The following is a 22,293-nucleotide window of genomic DNA, read 5'->3' as shown; positions in this document are numbered from 1 at the left end:
CACGGCTGCGTGCGTGAGAATTGATGAGCATGGTGGTTGTGCATCACCACTAATACGACCCGGCTACAGCAGTGACGACACCGTATATAGCTAATACGAGCCGGTCTTGTCTACTTACTTCTCCTTCCTCTCCACTGTAACGTTCTTGGACACAGGCCTCAACAACGCCCACACAATCCACGCAAACCCCACCACCACCACCGCCATCGTCCCCATCGGTACCCACTGCGCACTCGCGCTCTCGGGATCCAACACCGGTACCATCACCTTCTCCACCAAAAACTGCTTCTCCGTCTGTGGTGCAGGGTTAAGATGATAGAACATCGTCTTCGGCCCAAACAGTCCGTCATAGCCTAGGTTCACCCGGTCGAAGGGATTCGTGCCCATTTTGAGCCCTTCCTCGGCGGGGCAGGCCCAGAAGACGACGGGCCAGGGGACTGAGAGGTGGGTGTGGCTGGAGGGAGTTGTGAGGCCTGTGGCGTTGATGTAGCGGAGGTGGGTTGGGATTGTGATGGTCCAGGGTTCATCCGAGGATAAGGGAGGCAAGGAGGGGGAGGGGTGAGCGAGTTCGAACAATGAGGCGGAACCCCAGGTGTTGATGACCCAATCTGGGGCTTCGAGGTCTTGCTCGCCGGAGATGGAGGGTAGGCGTTTGAGGTTTTGGGAGGCGAGGGAGAGGGAGTCGGTGAATTGGTATTTGTCGATGAAGAGGGTGGAGGGGAGGGTCCAGTAGGCGTGGAGAGCGCAGGAGGCGGATTCTTTTGGTGGGGTGAGGGAGGAGGGTGGGAGGGTGATTTCGAGTTTGGGGTGGAGACCGGTTGGGTTTTGGAATTGGACGTTGTAGGTGGCGTCCAAGGGGAGGGGGTGGTGGCGCGCTGGGAAGGAGAACATGGTGGCTTTGGGCTTTTCGTCTTCGCCGATGACGGTGAGGAAGCCGGCCATGGAGAGGGACTCGGGTTCGGGGGAGAGTTCGGGGGAGATGATGCCGACTTCGAGGCGGTCTGTGGGGGAGAATTTGCGGGCGCCGAGTTTGGTGTGGTGGCCTGTTAGGGCGGTGGAGGGAGGCCAGAGGATCGTGAGGGTGAGGGCGTGGCTGATGACGTCGAAGTCGAGGTCGACGTAGGCGGCTGTTAGAGTGCTGGAGAGGACCTTGCAGACTTTGTGGAGAGGGGATGAGGCTTCGAGTTGAGAGCATAGGGTGGCTTGGAGTCTTCCGTTGAGGATTAGGAGGTCGGTTGGGTGGTGGTTGAATTGGTATGTAGATGAGCTGGCGAAGCGCTCGGATAGCACGGGTGGTTTGGTGAAGGAGTTAGAGGCGTTTGAGCACTTGACCTTTCCTCCTTGGCCATCGAAGAGCTTGTGCAGGGTTGAGCACAGTGATGTCTCGACAGTGTCATCCTTGTGCTTCAGCGGCGTGAAGAAGGCATGTAGACCCGGCGAGACCCTCGAAACGGCAGGAGAGAAGGCAGCATAGTTCTGCCAGGACGCTACCCGGATGTGCAGTTCGTGGAAGTCTTTGAGGATCGTTTGTATCTAGGAGAGCTATCAATACATGTCGTGAGGAGTGCTGCTGAGGATATCATCACACCTCCTTTGGCAATTCATCGTAGCCAATTGTTATCCGTCGTTCTTCAGCAGCATCGCGTGCTTGGGCATATTTGAGCTCCGTGTCACTGACTGTGATGTCGGCAGGGTCAACTCCCGTGCCATTTGGAAGGAGATATGTGATGCGTTGCCTCATCTTCGCAATGATAATGGTTGATGTTAGAGACAGATCCCGAAAGCCCGGTAACTGTTGCTGGGCTGTGCTTTAGCTAGCGGCGGAGATGACCGAGCCAATAGCACAGGCTTTGAAAACATCCAGACTCTTCGCGTCGACATCTGTGTAACGTACACTTTCTTCCAGCATCAACATACCTCAAGAAGTCATGTCAGCGCTGGCTTCGAATAGCTTTGGACGCGCTGTATGGTCTGTTGATTAGCATTGACTAGTGAATGTCCTTTGCCTCGGCTCTGATAAGAGACTACGCTCCGTGACCGCACTCTTACACCGAGCATCTCGAGCGGCGCTCGTGCTCGACACCCTTCAGCCTGAGGGGCTATGACACGCATCGTCAAGGCTGACGATGGGATCTCAGAGCCTTAACGATGCGATGCTGGCCGTGGTGTGGCTTGTACGGCCAAGCCGGTATGACATTCGACCGACCGCAGACCCTTCGCACTCGAAGCAGGAACACCAACAGGAAGCATATCGATATCAGTGGTCTTTCTTAAAGAGCTCATGCCTGCTTGTCGGAGTAACAACACCATGGGCATTGCTAAGGACGGCCCCGACTTCCGCACTATCGAGCGTGTCACACCGACAACAACGTGCTGACTGGCTTGCTTCGCTAAGGATCATTAGCCGTCTTCAAGCTCGACTCATCTTCACCATCGACAGTCTTACATCTACCTATTATCCGCTCATCGTCATAGCATGTCCGGCTTTAAGCCTCTACGGATTGTGATAGTCGGCGCTGGTCTGGGCGGTCTAGCTGCAGCATTCTGCTTTGCCAGAGATGGCCATTCTGTCGACCTCTACGAGAGATACTCATCATTCGAGCCCAGAGGCGGTGGTATCATGCTCAGACCGAACGCTACCAGATTCTTGAGACAATGGGGTCTCGAGGACGACTTCAAGCGTATTGCAAACCCGGCTGCTGGAACCACGTTCTACAATGCGCATTCTGGCAAATTTACATCGCATATCCCAGGCTCGCCGGCTCTCATGGGTGGCAACCCGGACTCGCAGACTGTTCGACGTGAGACCCAGATACTGTTTCATGATAAAGCAAAGGCAGCTGGAGCACATCTACATTTCGGCGTTGCCGTTGCTGATGTCGAGGAGGACTCTACAGCAGCATCGATTGTCCTGGAGTCTGGGAAGAGGGTGGAAGCCGACATCGTCCTTGCAGCAGACGGGGTATTGTCACGGCTTCGACCGAAGATCATACCGGGCGCACCTGGGCCCATTGTGGGTAACACGACTTTGCACCAAGCACAGGCCGCCGAGCACGAACTGCTCGCAGACAAGGATGCTCAAGATCTTGTCAAGACCAACGATTTGGAAGTTTACATGGTCCGCGGCGGTGGCGGATATGTTGTCAGTAGCTATAAGAGGAGCTTCGGCAGACATAGTGCTGTGTTCGGCATACCTGAAGCAGCTGATGCAGACGAGCGCATGTGGGATGAAGTGAGTAAACATCGATCGTGATTCGGTGGAGATACTGACCTGTTGCATCAGCACGGCGACATCGACTACGTCCGAGACTACTTCAAGGACTCCCATCCGAAGCTCAAAGCATTCCTAAACATTGTCACTTCTTGCGACCGATGGCGTCTCGCCGAAATGCCGGATCTCCCACAATGGGTCAGCAAACACGGTCGCTTAGTACTGCTGGGTAACTCTGCGCATGCCATGTATCCTAATGCTGCGATGGGCTTCTCTTCGATTGTGGAAGATATTGCGGCACTGTCGTATCTCCTCAAGACAGAGCAACATCGGGGCATCCCAGCTCTGACTATTATCTGGCAGGAGGTGAGGATACCTCGTGTCAACAGGGTGAAGGCTTTGGCGAGCTGGAATCAGAGTCTGTATACCACAGGGGTGAATACTGGCTCGGGAACTAGGAAAGATAGCGCGGGCAGAAGCAAGGCGGCAGCGGTATCATTCGCGGACGTCGAGCCGGATAGAGATGCTGACTTCAGGACACAGGCATTTGTGAAGTGGGCGTTTGGGTACGATGCCGTGGAAGAGGTGAAGAAGCACATGAAAAACGTGGCACACCAGTCTCGACTGTAAGGCGTTGCAAAACGCTGTCATCTACTCGACAACATCTTCCTGGCTACACACCTATGCATCTGCTGCGCTTCGATACTGGACTTTCGCCCTCATGATCCCATACTCCCGCTGCGTCACTGGCTCATACTTAGCTGGACATTCCGCATCCGTACAACCCGGCAGGCATTCGACCAGACTCTCCGGATCTGCACTGACAAAATATGGTATCGAATACCTAGCCCTCGTCATCCTCTGCGCGCCATCATACCGGTCCGACAGAGGAGGCAGAGTAACACGATGCAGCGTCGACTTTAGGACATCTGTGCGCATCGAATTAGCACTACACCCGAGCATCGGGCTTTACCAAAGTAAAACTCACCATTGCTCCACCTCATCAATAAGTCCCCGACATTGACCACGCATGCTCCCCTTATCGGCGTCGCAGACACAAACCTCCCCTCCATAACAGCGTCCTCCACCTCCAAGCCTCCACAGTCATCCTGAAAGAGCATGGTGATACTGCCCCAATCACTATGCGCCGGCATCCTCGCCACTTTCCCCTGCTCCACGTCTCCAGCCGGCACGGGCGGATAATGCAGCAAGCGCGGCTGATTATTATGACCACTATGATACCGGATCAGATATTCTGCATCTTCCAACCCGAGACCTAAGCCAATACATCGCAGAATCTCTTGCGCCATGTCGTTACAAGCCCAGTAGAAGTTTGTGGTCAAGGGGCGAAAGTCTGGGAGAACGGAACCCGGAAGCCTGATGTTTGGCTGCGATGCGTTCTCCTCGCTGCCTATTTCGTAGGATTCCTTGTAATCAAGTACATTTCGCAATTCCTCGCCTTTTGTTACATCGCCGCCGGTGTACTGGGATACTTTCTCCAGGCCGGGGTGTGAGTAGCCGCGATGCACTTCAGGCCCATCGGGCTGCGGTGCTAGCATCTTCTGCTCGAGCGGGAGGTCAAAGAGGCGTTTTGAGGTGGCGAAGGCTTGGTCTAAGAGCGGCTGGGGTAGACCGTGGTTGATGAGGTAGACGAAACCGACGGTCTGGAAGGCGGTGATGAGAGCTTTGGATATCTTGAAGCGTTCGCATGCGTCGCTGCTGTTGCTCCAGGCTGCGAAGTCGATGATGGGGATGGTGGAGGATGGGGGCGTGGCTTGGTCGATGGAGCCCATGATGGAGAAACTTGTGGTTGGTGTGGTGGTTTGCGTAGTGTGGAGGGTCTTGCGCTGGTTTGAAGTTCGCACTTTCAGGTCGTGCTGTAGGATGGAGTGCTGTAGTGTGCCACCTGTGGAGGTGAGGTGAGGTGAGGTGACTTGAACGCCGTCGGCCGCAACTTGATACTGTACTGATAGGCCATGCGTGCATCCCCGCATACAGTATTACCACGAGCTCGCCCTGGTTCTGCCCTTCTGCAGCTTGCGGCTGGGATGTGTTGGAAGGATTCAATGTGGGGGATTCTGGTGTAGCGTTGACTATCACGGTTGACCGACATGGCTTTATCAGCGGTTGCGTGCGGCTGTAGCGAAGAAGAATGTTATAAGGATGGTATGCGATGTTCCTGCTGTGCTCGTCGATCGTCTCCTTGCTGCCTGATGTCGACGGCTCAGTCAACACAGCGACTTTTCAGAAGATACATGTATCTGAGGCGGCCAACCTGCATGAATGCTAGCTTACCTTCACCAGGGTCGTGATAGGCACTTGCTGCAGACCTGGCTGGCATGCTACGAGTTCGTTCAAACCACTGATCTCCAGCAAGTCTTGTCCAGAAATCCGTGGACTCATCTTTGACCTTCCCAACGACTCCAGGCCCCTTCCATCACAAATGACTTCCAAAAAATCGCCCTCGCAACTCACAACCTGGGCCCAGCGCCTCGAATGCCCCATCGACCCAGACTCCAACTACCACAACACCTTCCGGTGCAACCGCGACCTCACCCCCCCCCCCCCCCCCAAAACCGCCGGACCTGGACGTGGGAAGGCTATGCCGGCTACTGGGTCATAACCGGCATCAACACCACAGCCTGGACCTTCGGCTCCTCGCTCCTGTCCCTAGGCCTCAGCGTGCCCCAAGCCATGGGCGTCTCAGCAGGCTGCTCTCTCATCACCGCCATCCTCGCCGTCTTCGCTCGTTGGGCGGGTTCCCACCAATACCTGGGCTTCACGGTGCTGTGTAGATCTTCTTGGGGGATCAGGGGCGGGTTCTGGGCTGTGGTTGATCGAATCGTGACGGCGGTTATTTGGCTAGGGATTCAGATGTACTGGGGTGGACACGCCGTGAAGATTATTCTGGGAGCCGTGATTGGGCCTAAATGGATTTTTATGGCGAATACGCTTCCCGCTTCTGCGAATGTTGATACGGCGAGTCTGATCTCGTTTTTCGTGTTTGCGGCGATTTTCCTGCCTTGTTTGTACGTTCCGCCGGAGCGGCTGCAGGTACCTTTGAGGGTCACGTTGGTCATGATTACGCTGACGATGTTTGGGATTTTGGGGTGGGCTGTTGGGACGAATGGTGGTGCCGGGACACTGTTGCATACGCCGTCGACGGCGAATGGGAGTGCTTTATCCTGGGCGGCGCTCTTCGGGCTGCAGTCTCTTGTGGGCTCGCAGGCATCGGGGTGTCTTGGGCAGAGCGATTGCACAAGATACGCGAAGACGCCGAATTCTGCGTTGTTTGGTCAGCTTGTGACAGCGCCCATCACGATATCAGTCACTGCAATTTGTGGTCTGTTGATCACATCTGCGACTCAAGAGATCTATGGCGTATACCTCTGGAACCCGTTTGAGCTGTTGCTACATGTCCAGCAGACCTCTCTTACTGCAGGCTGTCGCGCTGGAACCTTCTTCGCTGGTCTGGGCTTCCTTGCGAGCCAGATGGCGTTATGCATCATCCTGAACTGCGTCTCAGCTGGGATGGATCTTGCAGCACTGTGTCCGAAGTGGATCAATATCCGTCGTGGCTGCTACCTGGTGTCCGTTATCAGCATCGCGATTTGTCCTTGGCAGTATGTCACCCAGCCTACCACGTTCATCACTGTACTCAGCGGATGGTCCGTGTTTCTGTCTCCGATGACCGGAATCGTCGTTATAAGCGATTACTTCCTGATTAGGAAGAGGGAGTATCATCTCGGCGACCTCTACACTGGCAATAGCTCCAGTGCGTACTGGTACACTGTGGGCTTCAACTGGCGTGGCTTTCTTGCTTGGGCGATGGGGATATGGCCTGTCCTACCAGGCTTTGTGAGAACCATCCGTGAAGTAAGCTTTGGAAACGGGTGGGATCGTGTCTATCAGGTCAGTCGTCAGTCCTCCTCAAGCCATTTCGGTATTCATGCTCATGCTCACCATTATTGCGTTTCTCGTTGATCACGTACTTCTACGGCTTCTTCTCAGCGCTCCTCATCTACTGGATCCTTCATACGGCCTTTCCTGTTCCTCGTCAGACCGGACACTCGCCATTCGCATTGGCTGAGCACGTGGAGATACTCGATGCGGCGGACGTTCCTCCAGTCGGGACATGGAAATCGTCGATACTGAGCCTTCGACGATGTTGTAAAGCAAATGGCCATCTTCGTTGCAATGACCAGAATCTAAAGCCATCATGACTCCCACAAGATTGTGATGCTGTCTTTCATTATCGTTATTTGTCTCTGGACATGCCTCTAGATCATGTTCTCTACCGCTCATGCACAACGCCGTGTAAACATGTGGTTTCTGTAGGCATCGTCAATACTGTACACTGTGATCTAGAATCCGGTGCCCTGCACTTTCCGACAGCACGCCATGCATGTGAGCAGTCTCGTCGATCGTCGCTCATGACTGACCAACAAACACCCAGCGCTTGTCAGCTTTACCTTTGCCGACCTGTGCGAACTGTGAGCTCAACGTCTCCTTGATCACTTCGTTGGTCATCTTCGGAAACCTGTCTTGATGTCAGTGCTTGAAATGCATTGCACGCCGAAGAGCATTACTCACCTGGTCTTGAGGCCCTTCTGTAGCTCGAGCTTGCCAATCGGACTACCGACCACGGCTTCCTTGAACTCCTCCAAGTCCTCTTTGCTAAGGGTCTTTGGTGCCGGCTTAGGACCACGCTTCGCTCCTTGTAATGCGGCCACACTTGTGATCGGACCTTTGACTCCTTGTGTAGCTCCAATGAAATCGTGTCCCTTATCCAACGTTCCGTTCGGGTTCAGACGTGGCTGCAATGGTGGTCGAGGCGGTGCCATGGTGCTAGCAGGACGGTCATTGACGAATAGGCCGGGCGCTTGTGAGGCAGCAGGCGGGTCCCAATACACAGTCGAGAATGGGTCGATGGTCTTGCCTGCCAGGCCAGGAAGTAGTACGCCCATGCTCATGCCATGCAGCTCCTCAGGTTGTGCTTCCACTTCGATGCTTTCCACGACCGAGATACGTCCTTTCTCCTTCGCCCAGCATAAGCCGGTGCTCTCGGGTACGAGTTCACCGGTGATCATCTTGCGCTTGCTCTTCGCAGTGTCATCTTCATCGTCCAAGAAGCCTTCGATATCGTCCGCATCAGCTTGACTATCAGCTTCGTCTTCTTCATCGGAAAGGACCTCCTCGTCACCTTCTTCAGGCTCTTCCCATTCTGCTTCTGAGTCGTAGTCGTAATTCGTGTCTGGCCTGGCGCGAGTGAAGGGATTTCGACGCACCTTCCGTCGAGTCCCAGGTGATCGTATCTTGTTGTAGGTTCCGCAGTATGGTGGCCGAACATCCTCGGCGAAGTGGAGATGCTTGGTCGGCAGATCGCGCAGGATTTCGACTGCTGGCCGTGAAGATTGACCTTTCGTGAGGTCGATAGGTTGGTTCGCAGTGCCTTGTATTCTGTCCACGATGTCCCTCGTTGCTGGGAAGTTCAAGCCTCGATCAAGGTCTCGTTCGCCAGGAAAGTAATGACCGAGCTCGGCGTATCCTTGGTAGGTGCTGATCATGCCCAAGTCATATTGCTCCTGTAACGATGGGTTCTTGAGTTCGCGATCGAAGATCTCTTGAGCAGCCTCCGAGGCTTCTTTTTGTGTAACTGCCATCCTGCTGTGCGACTGGAGTTCGAAGGGCAGGAACGCTCGGTGGTAGGCAGACACGGCGGGCTTCTGAGCGGAAGGCTTCTTCTCGGAGACTGGCGGGGGAGTTCCCTTGACAGGAGAGCCGATCCTGTCAGCCACAACATCGTATTGCTCGAGAGACAACGATCGGCGCCTAGCTCGTGGTTGGTTCTCGTCGTTGTCTGGCGATGCCGTCTTTGCAGGTGTCGCTGGCTTCTGGAAGAATGATGCCAATCGCAGCTGAGACCTCTCCTTCTTCAGCTTTTCTTCTTCCTGCTGACGCTTCTTCGCCTCCTGTTCACGCTTTTTGGCCTCTTTCTCCTGAGTCTTGCGCTCTTCCTCTACCTCCTTCTCGCGCTTCTTGGCGTCCTTCTCCTCGGCCTTTCTACGCTTCTCCTCGTCTTGCGCACGCTTGAGTTCTGCCTTCTCTTCATCCTTCTTGCGCTTCTCCTCGTCCTTCAAACGTTTCTCTTCGTCTTTACGCGCCTTGGCAGCTGCCCTCTCGCGTTCTGCGGCTTCCTTAACTTGCTGCTTCTCCAACTTCTCGGAAGGAGTCAGCTTTCGCCTCTTGGCCGGGGGAGGGCCTGATGGAGATGCTGCTGCTGCTGTAGGGGGGCCAGTTGTTGTCTTCGAGCTAGGCAATGCATGCTCTGAGACGATGTCGACTGTGCTGCTGAGTGCTGAGCTGCTCGGAGCCGGAGATGCTGCGCGATTGTGAGCATCATTGTTGGCACTGCCGTCAGGACTCGTGTTGCTGGAGTTGTCTGTGTCTGGTGGAGTGGGCATCATGAACTGGGTGCCCTTGAGGTTCAATGGTTTCTCCCCTGGTGACTCGTCCTCGGGAGATGGTCGTTTCTTGGGGTTTGGAGCCGGTGGAGAGGAAACGATGTCGTCCATGAGGGCTGTATATGTTCTGAGTTTGGCAGACAACACACGGCACACAGTGCTTCCAGACAGTGAATGTTGTGTTGTTGGAGTTGTATTGGATCATTGCAGGTACGCGCTTGGAAGTCGCGTCGCGTCCCAACGCCAACGGTCTTGGCGTGATCATCTCGACTTCGACTCCACGCTCTTCTCTTCCTCTTTCACACATGCACATAACACTCGGCCTCGTCACAATGGACGACGACGACTTCGACGACCTATTCAGTGAGGTCGACTTTCTCCCAGGCTCCTCCCAGGTGTCCTTGACTGATGCCGCAGCTAACATGTCTTTCGGCGGGAGCGTTGGTGATGAAGCATACGCGTCTGAAGACAACCTCGCAGCGCCTGAAGATACTGATATGTTAGATCAATGGCCCGAAGAAGCCTTCGAAGATCAGGAACCGCCGTTGAAATTGGAGCCAAAGTGATGCCTTTCCTGGACCAGAGACCTGGCAGGACGCTAACGCTCGCAGTGCCCACGCCATAGCCAAGATTGAGGCAGTCTTCGAGCTGATGGCCGATGCCATGTTGAACGACAAGAACGAGCTGAGCGTTACATTGAAAGTCCGCAATTCCAAGGCGAAGAACCAGCATACATCACCTGATATCGATGATCGAACCAAGCGCATCTGCTTTCCAGGCAAGACTGCTGATGAAGCATGGCGGTTTGGTGAGATCACCTTCGTCGGTTTCGAACGCCATCGGCTGACATTCGCTGGTTAGCGGTCGTGCTTCGCATTCTCGAGTTGATGCATGAAGCTCTTCGCAACGATGTTGTCATGTCAAAGAGGTAATGCTCACCCGTAAGTAAGACCTTTCACTTCTCACTTTGTGCCAGAGACATATACTATCGCGACCCTGCGCTGTTCGGCAATCAGACATACGTGGACCGCTACGTGGACGACATTGCCTTCACTTTCGGCTTATCACGAGCATCACTCAACGTATCTGCAGTCGCCAAAGGTCTCGTGGCGGGGGCAATCACATTCCATCGCACAGATGGCTCAAGCACCACTGCCAGCAACGATCGAGACGGTCTTCTTGTCCCAAGCTTGAAGGACATGCTGGCGGTGGATCTGCAGGCAGTGAAATGGATCCTTGTCATCGAGAAGGAGGCAACATTCCGATCAATCACGGCCGGTCTCTTCTGGGACACAATCGCCACACAAGGCATCGTTCTGACCGGCAAAGGCTACCCTGACCTCTCTACCCGCGCATTGCTGCACTTCCTCAGCACAGCATCGCCACAGAACGGCTTTGCCTCGCCTCCAGTGTACGGCCTGGCAGACTTCGACCCAGACGGCCCATCGATCTTGTCGACTTACAAACAAGGCTCCAAAAGCTTGGCACATGAGAGTGAAGATCACTGCGCACCACACCTGCAATGGCTAGGTCTCCGAAGCGAACACCTTTACCTCAACCAAGACGATACCCACGCATCGCAAGGTCTGCTCAAGCTCACGGCTCGAGATCGCAAGAAAGCTATCAGGATGCTAGAGCAGGACGATGATCTGGCGGTACCTGAAGATTGGAAGGCCGAACTACGTACGATGCTCATGCTCAACACGAAAGCCGAGCTGCAGCTTCTCGATGCTATGACAGGTGGCATGGTAGACCTCCTTACTGCGAAGCTCGCCAAACTCTAGAAATGATACCACGGAGCCAAAGGGGAGGCAATGTCCTGAGAACTTATCGATAAAGAAATGTTGCTCGAGTTGAAGGAATCATGCTGCCAGATGGCTTCAACATGACGGCATAGTAGCGTCAAATCACAGATCAGATCATCTGTCTCTGCTTTCAAAGTGCTTCTCCATGATGTTGCCACTGCCCTTACAGATACATGTATGAGTGATGTCAAGCACGCTGCAGATGCGCATCTGGTTTAACAATGGTGCACGAAGCTTCCAAGGGCTCTGGACCAAAACAAAAAGTGGCCGCGGCGCTTCAAATGGCGATAGTGATTAGAGCCTGTGCAACCCTCCCCCCCCCCCCCCCCCGAGCACCGTAGGCCTCTTAAGCAGTTTTGTAGAGATAGATGCGTCGTATACCGCTTCTAAGTACCTAAAGAAGTAACTCTGTAGTTGTGCAAGCGGACACCTCTCTCGTCAGGAGCCCTCGTTCAAGCGAAGGGACGTCAAATGTCTGGGACCATCTAGCGGTAAGGCAGTGTGGTAGGTCAAAGTCATGGGGTGGAGCCTGCGAAGTCATAGGGGGAGTCCAATATCCAGGACCTCATGTCGTGCTGTTGGACATGGCTGGTGATTCCTCCGTAATCTGTACCAAAACTCGCTACGACCTACCACAAGATATTGTGCGAGTATCATCATGTCCTCTGTTAAAGACATTTCACATTCCACTTGTTGCCACTGTCGAAGTTATCGGAGGAGGCAGATCGCAGTCACCAAGGCGTCAAGATGAGTAAGAAAGGAGAAAGGGTTGGACCTGTACACGCTTTTCATTCCCAACGCCTATACTAATGTATCCACTCAAACTGTCAATGATCCTATTCCGTACTTGGCGATCTGCCACTTCTTCTGGAACATGAGCACTGACAAGCTGAACGACACCATCAATCCTTACAACACCCAATCCTCCCATCGTTAGCCAAATCCCAAACCCCTACTCGGCGAACTGCCGCTTGTTCAGGGTACGTTGAGCTTCCACCACCTAACAAGATCCCACAACCTCCAAGTCATCGCTCATGTAGCGATAATGCTACTCCCGTACTCGGCGAACTGCCGCTTCTTCAGGGAGAGCTCGGAACCTGTCATGTTAGATATCTTACCAGCCACGCTTGGCCAACTTGTCAGCTTCGCCCATGTGGCCGCAGTTGATACCAACCATAGCCTCTCCAAGGCCAATGCTGACCTCGGCCAGCTTCTTCGGGTCGTTGTAGTGGGTCGTAGCCTGGACGATGGCCTTTGCACGCTTGGCGGCGTCGCCGGACTTGAAGATGCCAGAGCCGACGAAGACGCCGTCACAGCCCATCTGCATCATCAGTGCGGCGTCGGCTGGGGTAGCGATGCCTCCTGCGGCGAAGTTGACGACGGGTAGTCTCTTTTGGCGGGCGCACTCCTTGAGGAGGGCGTAGTCGCATTCGTACTCGCGGGCCATCTGGCGAAGAGTGGCGTCATTGGCGGAGCTGGCGCGGGCAATCTCTGCGTTGACGGTCTGCATGTGTCGTACCTGTAATGGAAACAATTTGTGTCAGTGTGTGCCCGCATGTAGCGAGCGTCTTCCGCTCAATTAGTTCTCACCGCCTCGACAACATCGCCAGTGCCTGCCTCGCCCTTTGTTCGGATCATGGCAGCACCCTCACTGATTCTCCTCAGAGCCTCGCCGAGGTTCCTGCATCCGCAGACGAAGGGAGTGGCGTACTGGTGCTTGTCCACGTGGTTGGTTGGGTCAGCTGGGGTCAGGACCTCAGACTCATCGATGTAGTCCACACCAATGGCCTGGAGGATCTGGCATTCAACGAGGTGTCCAATGCGTGCTTTTGCCATGACTGGGATCGTTACCGCGCGCATAATCTCCTGAATCATGGCGGGGTCAGACATGCGTGCAACACCGCCGTCTTTGCGGATATCTGCGGGGACACGCTCGAGAGCCATGACAGCACAGGCTCCTGCTTCTTCTGCGATGCGGGCTTGCTCGGCGTTGACGACGTCCATGATGACGCCGCCCTTTAGCATCTGTGCGAGTCCTGCCTTGACGGCGAAAGACGATTGTGGGTCGGAGGTAGAGAAGGCGGTGGTGGTCTTCTTGACGGTCGATGGGTCGGGCCCGGGGATGGAGCCATTGGAGGTGCCGTTGGTAGGCAGGCTGCTCTCAGGCTGGTTGTTGTACCGGAAGGCCGACGGGATGCGCTCAGGCATGGTGGTGGTACCGTTCGATGCCATTGTGTAGTCTTGGTATGTGGTGAGTAGCTTGTGTTCTCCCAATGGGTACTATGAGACGGCTGTGAGTCTTTGTGCAGGCAAGATGTCAATGTAATATGCTGCTGAGCAGGTGAGTCGAAATATGTACAAGACGAAAGGGCGTGAGGAAAATATGGAAGAGTCATGCCCTGGCACAAAGAAGGACCGACGAACTTTGATGGAGGGGTCGTTCCGATCTGCGGAGGAAGAAGGGACAGTCTGGATCGCAGCATCTTGAAGTCTTCGACATCATCTCACCAACTAAACAACACTTGCATACCTTCACTTCAAGCAGCGCGACATTGATGCTGATCAACGGGCTCCATACCTTTGAATTGTAAGAGCTTCGATATGGGCAGCCGGGGTGCGGATCCTACTCCTCCTCGCATGTTAAGACGCACGACTCTCCTCCCGCCTAGCAATCAGGACCATGGCGGGGTCGCCTCGTGGCTATACCAGACCGAGGGCAGCTGCAGCATGTGAAGGACGCTGAGTACTATCCAGGCAATAACTCATGGTATATGATCTCCTCGCCACATACGTAGGTACTGCGGGAGACCTTTGTTTACATATTCTCTGTTTTCCGTATCGTTCAGCCAGGCAGAAAGACTCAAGAACAGTACCGCATCAAATACAGCCCACGAAAGAACAGAGACAATCCATTCCATATTCATTCCCAGACACCTCTCCCGATAAAGAAACCTATACGACAACCATGACCCAATTCCACATCACCGACTCCGACCTCCTCCCCCTCCAAGACAAAATCGTCGTCGTAACAGGCGGCTCCAGCGGCATAGGCCTAGCATCCATCAACGTCCTCCTCGCCAACGGCGCCCACGTCGTCTCCGGCGACATGAACGACCCACCCACCCAACACGCACACCTCACCTTCCAAAAAACAAACGTGACCTCCTGGGACCAACTCAAATCCCTCTTCAGCCTCGCCATATCCAAACACCACCGCATCGACCACGTCTTCTCCAACGCCGGGATTTCCGGCAGAGCGGATTACCTCGCATCCGACTACGACGATGCAGGGGAGCTGCTGGAGCCGACAAGTCAAGTCTACGACATTAATTTACGAGGCATGATAAACACCTCCTACCTCGCCCTCCACCACTTCCAGCACCAGTCCCCACCGGGCGGCAGCATAGTCTGCACAGCCTCCGGCTCCTCCTTCCAGCCCTTCGCAGTCTGGGACTACACCACGACCAAGCACGGCGTGCTAGGCTTCATGCGCGGCGCGCTCCCGAACCTGGCCCTGCACTCCCTGCCCATCCGGATCAACTGCATCGGACCCTCTTGGACTATCACGGGTCTGGTGCCGAAGGAGATTATCGATGCGGCAGGCATAGAGTCCCAGCCCGCGAGCGTTGTGGGGAGGAATGTAGCGTATTTGATGGCGGATGAGAGCAGGAATGGGGAGTTTAGTTATTCTAGTGGGGGGAGGTATTATGAGATTGAGAAGAGTTGTCTCTTGCCTGCGGCCGCGAAGGCGTGTGGGGTGGCGGAGGTGACGGTGAATGAGCAGGAGGCTTTTGAGAGGATTTCGAAGTTGGCGGTGGAGGCTGGGATCAAGGAGGGGCAGGCGGCGAAGGGGGAGGCGGGAGCTTGAGATTCGTAAAATATCATTAGGGACTGTGAGCTATCAGTGTATACGCCTGATTCCCCATCGAACCTGTCCGTCACCTCTTGCATTGTTGGGCCGACTCGTGTCTTCACGCCATCACCCTAAGTCTACTCCGCGTCGGTAGACGGTTCACCGCTGTGTGCTAGGACCTCTCATACCCGAGGCACACGACTGTGTAGTTTGATAGTGATGCCATGCTCCTTTGCCACTTCTCGTCTTCTCCTGTTCAACTTGGCTGCATTGCCGAGCTTCGGCCCAGTCTGACCAGGAGCTAGATATTGCATCTGATCTGCCAGAAAGGCATCGGATGCTTTGAGTGAGGTAGCACCAGGGGTATTTGTGGCGGTAGCTGGGGCTTCGACGGCGGTGTCATGCTCTGGTGACTCATGTTCTGATCTGATCTCTTGAAACGCTTCCTAAGCATTCCTGTCGCGCGCCTTACGAGGATTGGATTTGTTGGTTGTTTGGTCTTCGCCGACTTTTGTAGCAGCCTCCTAAGCCTTGCCCTTCTCCATGATTCCAACGCCGTTCCTGATGACGCCGACAAGGCCACCAGTCTGCACACTCTCACTCCCTCCACCACTAAGACGGTACTCAATCTCCGCTAGACCCTCCAGCCATGTGACTCTTGTCTGTGCAGGCACGTCGATCTCAGTAAGCTGGTCGCCCATTGCTGTGAGGATATCTGCCAGAGCAAGACCTTTTTGCTTCTTGAGAGTGTTGATGGTGCTGAGACACGAACCGACGTTTCCTGTCGTGAGAAGTGTCTGTGTGATGGTAGCAATGTCGCCAGGATGTGGTGCAGCAATGCAGTCGTAGATTGTCTCTTGCGTGATGAGGTCTCTTTCGACGTCTTTGCTCTCTTTCAACGGCTGACCTGGTACATGCAGAGGTGTCGAGGATGCGTGGCATGCTTGAAGCACGTTCAAAGCACGACGCATGTCACCCTTGGAAAGTGTGACGAGACTGTCCGTGGCTTCTGGTGCAATGTTCACGACCTCTTCCGCGATGACCTTGTCCACCAGCTGTCGAATGTCGGCATCTTTCAGCGGCGAGAATCGAAATCGCGTGCATCGCGACAGCAGTGCCGGACTGAGCTTGTGTGTATAGTTTGCAATAATGCAGAATCGTGTGTTGGCTGTGTACTTTTCCATGATCCGTCTCAACGCCATCTGCGCAGTGCTTGTCATGGCATCCGCCTCGTCCAGGATAATAAGCTTGTAACTCGCGAGGGTGTCATTCTGGTTGCTGCTCTTATCGAATGATCCCGCGAAGATCTGCTTGGTGCTGCTGAATGTCTTGATCTGCTCTCTCACTACATCGATACCTCTGTCATCCGAGGCATTGAGCTCCAGCACCATCTGTCGCATGTTCTTGTTGCCGTAGATTCTCCTCGCCATTGCCAGTGCTGTGGAAGTCTTTCCTGTTCCGGGCGGGCCATAAAGCAGGAGATGAGGAAGTCGATTGGTGTCGACGAATTTGTTGATGGTTGCAAGAATATCATGGTGGCCGCTGACGTCGGAGAGGCTGTTCGGTCTGTACTTCTCTACCCATGGCAGATTGTCTTCGAGCTCGACGGGAAGATTTGCTGCGCTGCGCTTGCCTTTCGAGTCGGTGTTGTTGGAGGAAAAGGTGATGTCGTTGGATGGCTTCGATGGAGCGTCGATGTCCATGTCATCGTTGTCCTCGTAGTCCGACATGATTGCTGTGGTAGTCAGTCGTCGACAGTGCTACTGTTCTGCTGCTGAACTCGGGAAACACGAAAGTCCATCGACGCGACTTCCTCGACGCGCTTTAGATTGAGATCACGTGCCTGACAACGCGACATCGGCATTCGATAGGGCAATTCGTTCCAACTCTCCCCTCCCCATCTTCGCCTCCACTACAACGTCGCCTATCACCGCGGCCGACAGCTCTCGAGCAGCTCGGCATGTCGTCTTCATCGTAGGTCATTCGCTGCATATCATATTTCCCATTCCTTCTTCGCGTTCCTCGAACTGCTGCGTTGGCACTGTTACACGATTGTTCCCTTTCGTATACTTTCAAGATGGGTTCAACCACAGAGCAATGGAAGGAAATTGCGAAGAAAGCACAGCAGAAAGTCATTGATGATATTCCCTTGGAATGGCGTGTGCCCACCAACAGACTCCCAGGCCATGATGTCCGAGACGTGACTGGCTTTCCTGCCAAGTCTGGGCTCCTCTCAGAGCAGGACCTCGAGATCACGGACTCATACGCCACCGAGATCGTTGCGAAGTTGGCCAAAGGCGTATGGAAGGCAGAAGATGTTACGCGAGCGTTCTGCAAAAGAGCAGCCATAGCACATCAGCTAGTACGTTGTCGAAGTCTCGCTCAAGGACTATCGCTGATATCAACCAGACAAACTGCCTAACAGTGATCATGTTCGACGATGCCATCAAGCGAGCGAAGGAACTGGATGCTGAGTTCGAAAAGACTGGCAAGCCTACAGGCCCATTACATGGCCTTCCTGTCTCTCTCAAGGACAACTTCAATATTCCTGGCTACCCAAGTTCCGTTGGGTTCTGTAGCTGGGCCATGGATCCAATGGAGCAGCAGAGCACGATCGTCGGAATACTGAAGGAACTTGGCGCAGTTCCATATGTCAAGACCAATGTCCCAACAGCCATGATGATCGCGGAGAGCGTCAACAACTGCTACGGTCGAACGTCGAATCCGCTGAATCGTGAGAACACATCTGGCGGCTCCTCAGGTGGCGAATCCGCCCTAATCGCCTTGAGAGGTAGCCCGCTCGGTGTGGGTACGGACATCGGTGAGGATACAAAGCAAATACCTCCTGAAAAGAAGCTAACACATCCTCCCAGGCGGCTCCCTCCGCATCCCAGCAGCATGTACAGGCATCTACACCATCAAACCCTCCTTCGGCCGCTTCCCCCACTTCGACGCACGATCCGGCCTCGCAGGCCAAGAAGCCGTCGCCAGCAACCACGGCCCCATGGCACGCAGCATAGCCGACCTGCGCCTCTACACCGAGAATGTCATCAACTCCGCCCCCTGGCTCAGAGACCCCAAATGCATTGAAATCCCCTGGCGCCCCGTATCACTCCCATCCAAGCCCAAACTAGCAGTCCTCTGGTCCAACGACCTAGTCCAACCAACACCACCCGTAACCCGTGCCCTCCGCGAAACTGTCGACAAGCTCAAGAAGCAGGGCTATGATATTGTTGACTGGCCTGCTACCGACCACGTCGAAGCCATTGACCTCCTAGCGAAACTCTTCCTCGCGGATGGGGGCAAGTCTGTGGAGGAGATCCTCAGATCTGTCGGAGAGCCTTTCCGTCCGGAAATGAAAGCATACGAAGAAGCTACAGAACTCGGCGTGCATGAACTCTGGCAACTCCAGAAACAACGCACCGCTCTCGCGAAGCGCTACCTCGACCGTTGGAATGAAATCCAGCCAGATGCTATCCTAGGCCCCGTCACGCCGTATGCCGGTGCGCCGAGGGCAGGGGAGTTTACGCATGTGGGGTATACGGGGGTGTTCAATATTTTGGATTATACGTCTGTGAGTTTCCCGTCGGGGGTGAAGGTTGACAAGGAGAAAGATGGAAAGGGGGAGGAAGGGTTTGAGGCGTTGAATGAAGTGGATAAAACGACGAGGGAGCAGTATGACCCGGAGCTGTGTCATGGGTTGCCGGTGAGTCTGCAGGTTACGGGGAGGAGGTTGCAGGAAGAGAAGATCTTGGCGTTGGTGCACAGGATTGAGGAGGATTTGAAGGGGTAGTGGTGTATGTAGATGATTTTGATGGCAATGCGTGGTGCTGGATTGTTGGGAATTGTGTGTGTGACATGTGAAGCGTCTGGAAGATCCACCGTTGCATAGCAAAACATACTGTACTCACCTGCAGTACAAAAGCACATGTCCAAATCGCGCCCGGGTATAGTGGGTTGTACGTACAGGGTTTGCGGCGCTGCTGATGTTGTTGTTGGAACTGCTGTCTGGGAAGATTCTAGTAAGTGGAGAGCTGAAGACTAATAGAGACTTTGCGGCTTGACGTACAGTCAATGTGAATGCTCGACGCCTGTCGCAGCAGGAATTGTGCATGTGATGCATGTGATGCGCAAGGCCGTGGCTGCACCGCGCGTCTGCTTTGTGTGCTTCGCTCTCGGCACTGCATCCACAGGCACTCGGTTTCTTTTACACAGAATTGATCGTCGCGAAGCCCATCTCCATATCACGGGGCGCGCACCAACCTCCAGCACTTTCAATCACGGTGAGCTTACAGCTCCATCTATCGCAGTGGAGAAGAGAAAGCTTGGGTATCATTTCTATGTACAGTCATCACCACTACAACCACCCCTTCCTCAATTCTCCTGCATCAAATGCGTCGGAATATTGTAATCCGCATAATCCATATGCACAAACGCCCTATCCACACTCGGTACGCTTTCCAAAACATACTGCAAGCTCTCCCCCAGATCATGCGAGTCCCTCAAGCTTGTATGCTCGTCTAGCACGATGTCGACTTCGACATTCAGCTTGTCACCGCTATGATACGCCTGCAGCCCTTGAATCTTCTTAATCGTCTTCGCAAACCGCATCGTCAAATACAGCAAAATATTCCTCTCATCCGCACTCGAGCTCGCGCCCGTTAAATTCCTGATATGCTCGTTCGCAGTGCTCGACCAGTTGATGATGACGTATAGGGATAGACAAATTCCGCCGACGGGGTCTAGCCACCAGATTCGCGCGTAGAAGCCGATCAAGGGGAAGACGATGGAGAAGACGTTGAAGACGACGTCGGTTTGGGCGTCTTGGGCGAGGGCTTGGACGGACGAGTTTTTGACGAGGCGGCACCAGAACCAGCAGCCGCCTTTGATCAGGACGGTGCTGGCCATTATGGCGATGGCGGGGATGCCGAGTTCGACGATTTCTTTTTTGCCGTTGGTTAGGGCGCTGGTGGCTTCCCAGAGGACTTGGATGAAGGCTGTTATCATGATGACGGAAAAGACTGGGAGGGTGGGTTAGTTTGTAGGCGATTGGGACGACGCTGTGAAGAAGTGACTACTGCTGCGCCGGGGGTGTGATTGCGCGTACGTACCTAGGACACCGACGGGCTCTAATCGTCGTCGACCGATGGGATATGCATATTGATCCGTTCGCGCGATTAGCCTTGTAGTGATGCCGACGATCACAGTACTGAGGAAGTCTAGTGCGGCATCAACCAGCGATGCCAGGACTGATACAGAGCTACTCAAGACCACAACGATGATCTTCAGTATCAGAAGGAGCGTGTTCGCCACAACGTTGATCCAGATGGCGACAGTAACGACGGGCGATTGCGACGATGTTTCCTCTTCGTACTCAAGATCGGGTACTGTTGGCCCGGACTCGAGATCTTCGCTGGAAGTGGAGGTACTGAGAAGCGGCGCCTGTTCATCGTTCGCATGATCTCCATTTGCTTGCTTCTCGGGCTTCTTGATCATGTACAGATCCTTCGGCGTTCGTTTAACTTTCTGTGGTGGCGGGTCTGGTGATCCATTTGCATAGAAAGCGCCATCTGCAAATATGCTATCCGCGGACCCAGCTCTTTCGTGGTAGATCCGTGGTGGCTCGGCTCCATCCTCTTCATCAATCGTCTCGGGTAGGTCGTCTTGCCATGATCCGCGAACTGCTGATGGAGCGGGTGCCATTGGCTTGATTTGAGGCGATGGTTGCGTATGGTGGTAGTCCTGGATCAAATCGTGTGGCAGACTGCTGTCCAGCAATCGATCGATGTACAGATAATGTTGTATGAGGTAGTTGATCCGCTCATAGTACTTCCTCACGCTCTTGCTCTTGATCTTGTTCAACTCTTCGTCCGTCTTCCAGTACTGCTCCCACTGGTATCGAGGATTCGTGAAGCCGATCAGTCGTTGACTGCGCATTTGCGGTGTGTTGAGCAGACTGGCCTGATAGCTCAGTCGTCGACTAACGGACGGAGAGCGTTAGTTATGTCCCACATGCTGCATCGCCAACGCAAATCAAAGCGACTCTGTCTCGACCGGTCGTACCTGTGATCGTCCCCTCCACCCCATGCTGCTACACCACCTGCTGGGTCACTCAACTGTGACTTGTGCCCCAAATTGAATTCATCTGAGTTCTGGCTGTTGGTCCGCTGTCCCAAGGCTGGCATTTCCGCCACTGTAATACTGTTCGATCTCCGATGCCATTGTGCCCGGTTCACAAGGTTGCTATTGGATCTCGTCTGTAAGATGCTCGGCAAGTGACTCCCGCGTGGAGACGTTAGGGATGCGTCTTCCGCTGACAAGGGTAGAAAGTCTTTCAAGGCTGATATGCGAGGAATGTGAGATGTCGACGACTCGCGATTCGATTGAGGTCTTCGTTCAGCGTCCGGGGTAGTGGTGGATCGATGCGACGCGATGCGCGTGAGATGGCTCTCGATGGGTGATGTCGATTGTCCGTTCTTGCTAGGTTCTGTGAATGCGCACATGGCAAGCTGTGAGATGATATGCAGTAGTGCTTGCAGCAGTTGAAGTGAAAGTTGAGAAGTGCATGAAAGACGACGACTGCGAGCTGCAGGCCGGGATATTCTAAAATGGCCCAAGACGGGGACGGAACACCTTCAATATCCGTGTGTCCGATGGTGGCCTTTGCTACCGGTAAATTACCGGAATGACGCGTTCCCATCTAATATTGAGATCTTACCGCTACTGTCGGTAGGAAAAAAGCTAGAATCCTACTACTTCTACGATAATCTTAGTATTATTAATTACTAGTACTCTTGAATAAGCTTCTTAGCTAATATCTTAGGTAATAGTAGCTAATATCTTAGGTAATAGTACGTAACTATCATCTAATAACTTTATAACGGGACGAGCCTTCTTCTAGTAGCAACGATAAGGTACGTCCTTATCTACTATCTTAATAGGCTCTTTAAGAGCCTACGT

The 22,293-nt window shown here is 54.0% G+C and overlaps 12 protein-coding genes across 12 annotated transcripts; 6 read left to right on the top strand and 6 right to left on the bottom strand.

Annotated features, from left to right (window-relative positions):
- Nucleotides 1-114: 114 nt before the first annotated feature.
- CLAFUR5_06657 (uncharacterized protein) lies at nt 115-1,741 on the bottom strand (the record flags this gene model as incomplete). Its single annotated transcript, XM_047905805.1, has 2 exons — nt 115-1,533; nt 1,589-1,741. The coding sequence occupies 2 exons, from the start codon at nt 1,739-1,741 to the stop codon at nt 115-117; spliced, it is 1,572 nt and encodes a 523-aa protein (XP_047763888.1).
- A 735-nt stretch (nt 1,742-2,476) lies between these two features.
- Nucleotides 2,477-3,841, top strand: CLAFUR5_06656 (FAD-dependent monooxygenase OpS4; the record flags this gene model as incomplete). The annotated part of the gene is made up of 2 exons (XM_047905804.1): nt 2,477-3,232; nt 3,284-3,841. 2 exons carry the CDS (start codon nt 2,477-2,479, stop codon nt 3,839-3,841), a joined length of 1,314 nt encoding a protein of 437 aa, XP_047763889.1.
- A 51-nt stretch (nt 3,842-3,892) lies between these two features.
- CLAFUR5_06655 (2-oxoglutarate-dependent dioxygenase gloC) lies at nt 3,893-5,205 on the bottom strand (the record flags this gene model as incomplete). Its single annotated transcript, XM_047905803.1, has 2 exons — nt 3,893-4,140; nt 4,200-5,205. The coding sequence occupies 2 exons, from the start codon at nt 5,203-5,205 to the stop codon at nt 3,893-3,895; spliced, it is 1,254 nt and encodes a 417-aa protein (XP_047763886.1).
- Nucleotides 5,206-5,707: 502 nt separating this feature from the next.
- On the top strand, nt 5,708-7,434 carry CLAFUR5_06654 (Transporter aclS; the record flags this gene model as incomplete). The annotated part of the gene is made up of 2 exons (XM_047905802.1): nt 5,708-7,114; nt 7,147-7,434. 2 exons carry the CDS (start codon nt 5,708-5,710, stop codon nt 7,432-7,434), a joined length of 1,695 nt encoding a protein of 564 aa, XP_047763887.1.
- A 208-nt stretch (nt 7,435-7,642) lies between these two features.
- On the bottom strand, nt 7,643-9,786 carry CLAFUR5_06653 (uncharacterized protein; the record flags this gene model as incomplete). Its single annotated transcript, XM_047905801.1, has 2 exons — nt 7,643-7,751; nt 7,805-9,786. 2 exons carry the CDS (start codon nt 9,784-9,786, stop codon nt 7,643-7,645), a joined length of 2,091 nt encoding a protein of 696 aa, XP_047763892.1.
- Nucleotides 9,787-10,007: 221 nt separating this feature from the next.
- Nucleotides 10,008-10,536, top strand: CLAFUR5_06652 (uncharacterized protein; the record flags this gene model as incomplete). The annotated part of the gene is made up of 2 exons (XM_047905800.1): nt 10,008-10,237; nt 10,287-10,536. 2 exons carry the CDS (start codon nt 10,008-10,010, stop codon nt 10,534-10,536), a joined length of 480 nt encoding a protein of 159 aa, XP_047763893.1.
- A 48-nt stretch (nt 10,537-10,584) lies between these two features.
- Nucleotides 10,585-11,459, top strand: CLAFUR5_06651 (Meiotic recombination protein SPO11-1; the record flags this gene model as incomplete). Its single annotated transcript, XM_047905799.1, has 2 exons — nt 10,585-10,616; nt 10,652-11,459. 2 exons carry the CDS (start codon nt 10,585-10,587, stop codon nt 11,457-11,459), a joined length of 840 nt encoding a protein of 279 aa, XP_047763890.1.
- A 1,135-nt stretch (nt 11,460-12,594) lies between these two features.
- Nucleotides 12,595-13,712, bottom strand: CLAFUR5_06650 (Pyridoxal 5'-phosphate synthase subunit PDX1; the record flags this gene model as incomplete). The annotated part of the gene is made up of 2 exons (XM_047905798.1): nt 12,595-12,999; nt 13,071-13,712. 2 exons carry the CDS (start codon nt 13,710-13,712, stop codon nt 12,595-12,597), a joined length of 1,047 nt encoding a protein of 348 aa, XP_047763891.1.
- A 733-nt stretch (nt 13,713-14,445) lies between these two features.
- On the top strand, nt 14,446-15,348 carry CLAFUR5_06649 (Short-chain dehydrogenase/reductase ascJ; the record flags this gene model as incomplete). Its single annotated transcript, XM_047905797.1, has 1 exon — nt 14,446-15,348. The coding sequence occupies one exon, from the start codon at nt 14,446-14,448 to the stop codon at nt 15,346-15,348; it is 903 nt and encodes a 300-aa protein (XP_047763339.1).
- Nucleotides 15,349-15,857: 509 nt separating this feature from the next.
- CLAFUR5_06648 (Replication factor C subunit 3) lies at nt 15,858-17,063 on the bottom strand (the record flags this gene model as incomplete). The annotated part of the gene is made up of 1 exon (XM_047905796.1): nt 15,858-17,063. The coding sequence occupies one exon, from the start codon at nt 17,061-17,063 to the stop codon at nt 15,858-15,860; it is 1,206 nt and encodes a 401-aa protein (XP_047763338.1).
- A 347-nt stretch (nt 17,064-17,410) lies between these two features.
- On the top strand, nt 17,411-19,126 carry CLAFUR5_06647 (Putative amidase; the record flags this gene model as incomplete). The annotated part of the gene is made up of 3 exons (XM_047905795.1): nt 17,411-17,695; nt 17,743-18,154; nt 18,207-19,126. The coding sequence occupies 3 exons, from the start codon at nt 17,411-17,413 to the stop codon at nt 19,124-19,126; spliced, it is 1,617 nt and encodes a 538-aa protein (XP_047763331.1).
- Nucleotides 19,127-19,707: 581 nt separating this feature from the next.
- Nucleotides 19,708-21,836, bottom strand: CLAFUR5_06646 (Metal tolerance protein 3; the record flags this gene model as incomplete). The annotated part of the gene is made up of 3 exons (XM_047905794.1): nt 19,708-20,354; nt 20,445-21,313; nt 21,397-21,836. 3 exons carry the CDS (start codon nt 21,834-21,836, stop codon nt 19,708-19,710), a joined length of 1,956 nt encoding a protein of 651 aa, XP_047763330.1.
- Nucleotides 21,837-22,293: the final 457 nt, after the last annotated feature.

Source organism: Fulvia fulva, chromosome 6, assembly GCF_020509005.1.
Source record: "Fulvia fulva chromosome 6, complete sequence".
NCBI classification, from domain to species: Eukaryota; Fungi; Ascomycota; class Dothideomycetes; order Mycosphaerellales; family Mycosphaerellaceae; genus Fulvia; species Fulvia fulva.
Note: the sequence above shows the minus strand (reverse complement) of the source record. Positions and strands in the feature narration are given on the sequence as shown.